The 6,709-nt window shown below is 40.8% G+C and overlaps 2 protein-coding genes across 6 annotated transcripts in view; both read left to right on the top strand.

Annotated features, from left to right (window-relative positions):
* The first annotated feature begins 227 nt into the window (after positions 1-227).
* thtpa (thiamine triphosphatase) lies at positions 228-2,858 on the top strand. Of its 4 annotated transcripts, none has more exons than XM_056299721.1 (4): positions 228-313; positions 533-602; positions 1,379-1,981; positions 2,206-2,858. In XM_056299721.1, the coding sequence occupies exons 2-4, from the start codon at positions 533-535 to the stop codon at positions 2,304-2,306; spliced, it is 774 nt and encodes a 257-aa protein (XP_056155696.1). In that variant the 5' UTR covers positions 228-313; the 3' UTR covers positions 2,307-2,858. The 4 variants fall into 4 exon arrangements, with proteins under 4 accessions (XP_056155696.1, XP_056155692.1, XP_056155694.1 ...); XM_056299717.1 differs by having other exon boundaries at positions 1,376-1,981; positions 2,206-2,854; XM_056299719.1 differs by lacking the exon at positions 228-313 and adding an exon at positions 322-367 and having other exon boundaries at positions 1,376-1,981; positions 2,206-2,855.
* Positions 2,859-4,011: 1,153 nt separating this feature from the next.
* dcaf11 (ddb1 and cul4 associated factor 11) overlaps positions 4,012-6,709 on the top strand; it is a 29,615-nt gene continuing 26,917 nt past the window's right edge. The window contains exons 1-3 of one of the 2 annotated variants that reach the window (XM_056299487.1): positions 4,012-4,199; positions 4,730-4,949; positions 5,926-6,053. In XM_056299487.1, the coding sequence (XP_056155462.1) occupies positions 4,744-4,949; positions 5,926-6,053 (334 nt within the window). In that variant the 5' untranslated portion in view covers positions 4,012-4,199; positions 4,730-4,743. Of the gene's footprint in view, positions 4,217-4,729; positions 4,950-5,925; positions 6,054-6,709 lie in introns of both variants that reach the window. The other variant, XM_056299488.1, reaches the window with a different exon arrangement.

Genomic DNA, 6,709 nt, shown 5'->3' with positions numbered 1-6,709 from the left:
AGGCTGAACGATGGTGATATATACACGTGGTTTATTCAAAGTAAATAAAATCATATTCTTTGTATAGCTAAAGGTGTGGCGCACATTTAACAGTCAAGCATGCGGAATCAATATTCATGAAACAGGATTAAAAATGCACCGTCTGTGTGTCCCTGCGCTAGTGGGACAGGAAATGATGTGCGCGAATACGCTGGTAGGTGTCTGTAATTGCGCCTGTGCAAAATAAACTTTGCTGACGTGTAGGACTGCCGGAGTGAGTCGCTCAATCTTTTTATCATTAAAGAGCTTAAACCGGCCGTTGTGAATTTAAAAGGTGGGTAAGTTTTTGGTGTATGCGTCGTCCATGCCGGAGTTCTTTTAACAGCAGGTAACAGCACGCAACGAAGGGTTCCACAATTAACGCTTTCATTGACTCAGAAAGCCTGGATAATGTGACAGGTGCAGCTGCTGTGCTTGTTGGTGTACGACAGTATACACAATGGAATTGAAAACTATAATATACAGTAATCGATTTGATTTTGTGTCGTTTCAGATGAGTGTGGAGGTGGAGAGAAAATTTGTATGTCATCCTGACATTCTGAAAACCCTGGAGGGTATTGGAGGTGGGTTTCCAAAGTCTTGTCATGCACATATTGGTTAGATGGCCTACATGGTTAGATGGCCTACATTTCAATTGGGGATTTGGGCAATCCGACCAAATTAATTTGCAATGGTCACTTACAGGCTTTCCCAATACGTAGCGACACTAATCTCTCTGTAGTCTGTATTCTGAAACTGTAGTCCCGTTAGTAATCTGACTTTAATTAATAACGAGCTTTAATTGATTTCAAGTATCGTTCACGTTACTTAATATAGCTTGTGTTGAAAGAAGAAAACATTTGATGTAAACGTGGTTCTCTTTTGGCGGCGTCCGGGTAGCGTAGCGGTCTATTCCGTTGCCTACCAACACAGGGATTACGGTTCGAATCCCCGTGTTGCCTCCGATTTGGTCGTGCGTCCCTACAAACACAATTGGCCGTGTCTGCGGGTGGGAAGCCGGATGTGGGTATGTGTCCCGGTGGCTGCACTAGCGCTGCCTCTGGTGGGTCGGGGCACCTGTTCGAGCGGGAACTGGGGGAATAGCATGATCCTCCCACGCGCTACATCTCCCTGGCGAAACTCCTCACTGTCAGGTGAAAAGAAGCGGCTGGTGACTTCACATGTATCTGATGAGGCATGTGGTAGTCTGAAGTCCTCTCCGGACCGGCAGAGGGGGTGGAGCAGCGACGGGAAGGCTCGAAAAGTGGGGTAATTGGCCGGATACAATTGGGGAGAAAAGGGGGGGGGGCGTGGTTCTCCCTTAATCATTGCTCTTTCTCTGTCTTTTTAAAACCAGCAGTGTGCAATGTTCAGCGTCAGTTTCACGACAGATACTTTGATACTCCTAATTTCGACCTAACCTTGAATGACATGTGGCTGCGTAAGCGTGAAGGATGCTGGGAGCTCAAGTGTCCAACAACAATGGGAAGCAGGCCAGAAGACACCAGCAGACAACAGCCTAAGGAGGCAGCCCTATGTACCCGCTATAAAGAGATAAATGATTTGCTTGAAATACAGCAGAAATTGAGAGAAGTACTAAAAGAAAGTCTTACATGTGGGCAGTCTGCATGTCAGCTGCCAGAAAAAGTAATAGAAGAAAGAAAGAGTATGACAGAGGTTGGCTGTCAAAATAAAGGGGAGCCAAATATTAACAAATATGGACCTGAAACCGCAGAAAGAGACTCTTCAGATGAGGATGATGCTTGGCTGAGTAAGCTGAATCTGGTATGCTTTGCAGAGTTTACAACAGTAAGGCATTCATTCATTGTCGAGGAGGGAGTGCAGATAGATCTTGACCAGGCTGACTTTGGCTACTATGTAGGTGAGATAGAGGTCATGGTGCATGAAGGGGAAGATGTGTCATCTGCCCTGGAGAAGATTGGAAAAGTAGCTGCAAAGCTGGGTGAGCACAGAACAATTGGATTGCTTGACCAGTTGTAACTTACCAGTGTTATGAGTTCATGTTCATCTAAACTGATAAAAAGGGGCCTATGATTGAATTGCGCATTTAACTTCTTTAATATAACCTAAAGTAGAGCACAGTAGCCTTATATAAGTTGTCACATTTCAGGCAATTCTGCTTAGTTGCCTAATTTTCTAATGCATGTTTCGCTTGCTTCATCACAGGTCTGACCGGGGATCAACGAGTTCAAGGAAAAATGGACGTTTACCTCCAAAGATACTGCCCAGAGCACTACACGAAACTTCGAAGTGCACATGTTTTGTAAGACATAATGTAATGGAGGAAATGTTGACATACATATTTATATCTGTAAATTTTGGGATGTTTTTTTTGGTCTTACTTAAATGCATTTAAATGAAGTAAATAGGAAGGACAATGAAATCTCATCTTTGTGTTTTTCAGTGAAAATGTGTCAAAGTGGAGACGCTTGGTATTGAACACTGTCTTAATGCAAAAGGAAAGTTTGCTTTAAGTGGCCTCAATCATACACTATGACGTTCATCTACATAGTGGCTACACATTTCTAGGTTTTTCCCAAAAGCTTTCATCTTTGATAACTGTTCAGGAAATCATCGTTATCGATACAGATTTCAGGCTGCACCAGAATATCAAACTAAATTATATTTATAACACTAAAATTATCACAGTTCCAATGAACTAGTTCTCAGATTTAATTGTGAGAATGTTTAATAAGCTCCAGTTGTGAGGAAGACAATAAAACAAAAACAATAAAACGTTTTGGGGTTTTTTTTTTTGCTCCTGTGGCTCAAGTAACATTTTAGGAAAATAAGACTCTTTTGAGGCTTAAAGAGTTTCACTGAATGCAAAACTTCAATATTTTAATTTTGTGCAACGTTGCACCAGTATTGGTTATGACAATGCTTGTAGTCCATTCAAATCATTTATTAAAACAGGTATGTACTCACTTTATGTGCATGTGTGGCTGTTGTCATCCACACTTGAAGATGTATATTTGCCTTTGTGCTGTAGTATGGCGACACGGAAATTGGTGGAGGACTAACTGGAAAATGATTCACACAAGTCAAGATTTTATTGTATCTAATTTCACATGATCGTTGGACACATTCTTCACATTCAGGATTTATTGGTGCATTTCCAAAGCAGTGCAGGAAGTATTGGTGCATTTCGTTCAAAAGGAGTTGTTGGAATTCATGTCTTCTCGTGTGGGTCAACAGTTGGATATTTTGCAGTCTATGAACCAATAGACTGTGTAAAGATGGGAGCCTTTGGATCTTAAGTCATTTATCACTGAGATTTTCCTTTTACCCTTCTGGAGTTACACACTAGATGAGTTTTTTTGATAGCTAATTCAGAATGGGGTTATACAAAACATAGTAATAGCTTGATTATATGTTTATCTAACTACGAGCTTTCCGTCTTTTGATAAATATTGTGATATGCATTTTATGTCACATTTCTAACCTATCAATTAGTTCGTATGACTAGCTGCATAAACCCGGACTACACTGAGAGTGTCATGGCTTCTCTTCACATCGGCGTACACCTGGTGCGCTCAACAATCTGCCACACGCGTTTTATATGGGCTGGATTTTGTTTAAATCTTCCAGCCAACGGTAAACCCATCAGCCCTGCCGTTCCGCAGTACCTGCAGTACATTGCATACTGCATACTTAATTACTGCACTGGCACAACTGCAGAGCGACTTACTTGTTTTTTTTATCCCCACTTTATTGCCAATTTACTCGTTGCCCACAGATACTCGTCACTGTACCTTCCCTGGCACGAATGACCTCGGATTGTATGACTAAAAGCATTACGGCATTGTTAAAGTGCCGTGGTTAACGTGACTCGATCCGAGTGATTCGGTTAATTACTTCTCGCAAGTCCAAAAGGCGCTTTGAGTCTCGCGGCAGCGGTGGCGAGTCACGTGACAGCGAGAGGGGCAGGGGCTCGTGCTGGGGTTTCACATTTTGTAAACAACATGGCGACTCACGGACTTAGAGTGCAGCAAACCCTTTGGTGAAGAATTGTTGCGGACAAGGCTCAAACTGCCTATGAAATAAAACGTACATTAGTCTTGTGTGGTACCGATACACCGAGGACATTGGTTAGGTCACCTCACACCAAAAAGCGCTGGGCCGACGAGCTGTCAAGAAGACCGTTTGACAATCAAACGGTAAAATGAAGTAGCAGGCAAGCTAGTGTTTAGTTAGCTTTGTTAGCTGATGCAATGAACCCAAACATCATATCCACCACTGATTTACAGCAATAAGGTGACTCAGTGGTTTTGCACGACGGCTAGTTTTTCAGTAAGAAGTATAAACACAAACTAGACGACGTGAAAATGGACAATTGCGACGAAAATTAGCTAGTGTGGGACAGTGTTCGTGTGAGGAAGAAAGAATTTACTTATGATTCATATCTTGTCTGTCTCTGTGCTTGGGGGAAGTAGGGCCCACATTCGCTGCATGCTGTCTTTCCGTCCCTCTCTTTCTGTTCAATGTGTGAATTAAGTTAGCGAAGTAGAGCAGCTGCATTTCTACATACTTTCAGGCAAATCTAAACGTTTCAATTTTGCCCAAACTACACCTAAACCTGATTTACGAGACCATATTGCTTATATTTCTTTGTAAAGCACTTGTAACATTGTTTTAAAAAGTGCTATCTATATAAAGTTATTATTATTATTATATTCTTCCATGCCAGGTTCTCTTCAGTCTATGGGCTCTCAGTCCAGTTCTGGGATGTCTGGTGGAAGGGGCTCCTCCAGTGGCAACCCAGTAGACCAGTCAGAACCAACAGAACCGAACCAGAGCAGCAGCGGCAGCCGAGGCCGCAGGACGGCTGACAGGCAGCAGGGGGACAGGCAGTCAGCATCAGAGGAAGACGTTGATTTAGCCGAAGTACTGGCTTACCTACTGAGGAGGTTAGTTAGATTAATATATATTTATGTGTTTTAAATTCAAGTGATAATCCTTTAGATGACCTGGATTATTTAGCATGCATAAAGACAACCTGAAGATCAGTTTTCTTTACTGGTAATCGCATCAGTGTTTGACCACTCCCATAGACAGACTTATGTCCACAGCAATAACAGACAAATCAAGCATAGCTATGCTAATACTGTAACTTACTATCAGAATAAATAGCGTGTATTTTATCTCTCCTCAACTTGTCAAAACCACCACGATTAATTTAGTGCTGCAATCCTCTAAAGCCTCATTTCTGTTTAACTAACTGACTGACACCTGTGGTGATGCTGTCAAAGAAAGTTGATTCAGTTCATCGGGACACAGCGTTTATTGACAGAAACGTTTCATCACTCATTTAAGTGACCTCTTCAGTCTAAACTGATTGCAGGCCCTGGCCTCCATATAAACAATACAGTTGCATAATGACCAAAACCAACAATCAGTTTCATATTGCAAATAGTTAATGGGCATGCCTATTTGCATATAAACATATAGTATAATGTACTTACTGTACTTTGGGGAAACATTGCAGTCAGTTTAGACTGAAGAGGTCACTTAGATGTGTGATGAAACATTTCTCTTAATAAACGTTGTGTTCAGATGAACTGATTCAACTTTCTGTGATACTTTACCATTGATTGTACCTGTTTTATTGACTAGTTCTGTTTGTACCATCTGTTTTGTTGACTAGTACATTTGATCTTTTCATTAATTTAATGTGATCATACGCAATTTGATTAACCTGTTGTTTGTGCAAAGATGAAGCTGCTGTAATGGTCCATGTACACACGCATTGATTGATTGCTTGGGTAAATCGGCAGTTGTTTATGTGATTCATTGATCTAGTGGTTTGTGTGTGTGTGTGTGTGTGTGTGTGTGTGTGTGTGTGTGTGTGTGTGTGTGTGTGTGTGTGTGTACACATTTGTATAGGGGCCAGGTGAGGCTGGTCCACGGCAGCGGGGCAACAGGGCTTCAGCTGGTCCAGTCATATTCAGACTCTGATGAGGATAGTGATGGAGCTTGGGAGGGCCGCCTGGGAGATCGCTATAACCCCCCTGGTAATGAAATCATTGATGACTCTTTTTATGTATGTTTTCATAATGATAGGAAAAAATGTGCAAAAAGTAAATTGTACTTTTCTAGATATTCTGAGACCTACAAATATTATGCTGACAAATACCTCTAATTAAATTCAAAGAGACAATGTTTGCTAAGCTATATGTTATACAAAATGTCATGGATATTTGTTCACTATCTTTCAGTCAAATATTAAATGTCATGCTTGGATACTATATCAAATTACTTATGTAAAAATAATAAGTAATCACAAATATGTTGTTTGGTTTGGGTCGCACATAATGGAAGACCTGGGACACTCATATTGGCTGTTTAACAGAAATGTTAATATTTAGACAATGTTATATGCATGTGTGTGTCAGAGGCAATTGCTTTAAGACCACATTGGAGGCATAGATTCCCCTAAAATCTGAATTTAGAAAAATGTGCTAATTAAATTTCTAGCAAAGGCTAGATAGGAATTTGGAGAATATCAGCAGGAGTTTCATTCATCATGGTGAGTTAGTAGAGTATATCCATTTGGAAAAGGTTAGCATGATTTAATAAACTATTCTACTCATTTAAGAAAGGAAAGAAAGACTTAAAGTTGTGTAATTAAAATTAATTATTTTGTGATTTAGGTTAGACTGGTAGGCAG

Source organism: Lampris incognitus, chromosome 19, assembly GCF_029633865.1.
Source record: "Lampris incognitus isolate fLamInc1 chromosome 19, fLamInc1.hap2, whole genome shotgun sequence".
NCBI lineage: Eukaryota > Metazoa > Chordata > Actinopteri > Lampriformes > Lampridae > Lampris > Lampris incognitus.
The sequence above is the reverse complement of the archived record's forward strand: the minus strand, read 5'-3'. Positions and strand labels throughout refer to the sequence as shown.

Bases quoted from the DNA above. Each gene is read 5' to 3' on its own strand.
- thtpa (XM_056299719.1), top strand. From the start codon at position 533: ATGAGTGTGGAGGTGGAGAGAAAATTTGTATGTCATCCTGACATTCTG. The intron at 603-1,375 runs GTGGGTTTCCAA...TTTTAAAACCAG, and splicing joins AACCCTGGAGGGTATTGGAG to CAGTGTGCAATGTTCAGCGT. The intron at 1,982-2,205 runs GTGAGCACAGAA...GCTTCATCACAG, and splicing joins AAAAGTAGCTGCAAAGCTGG to GTCTGACCGGGGATCAACGA.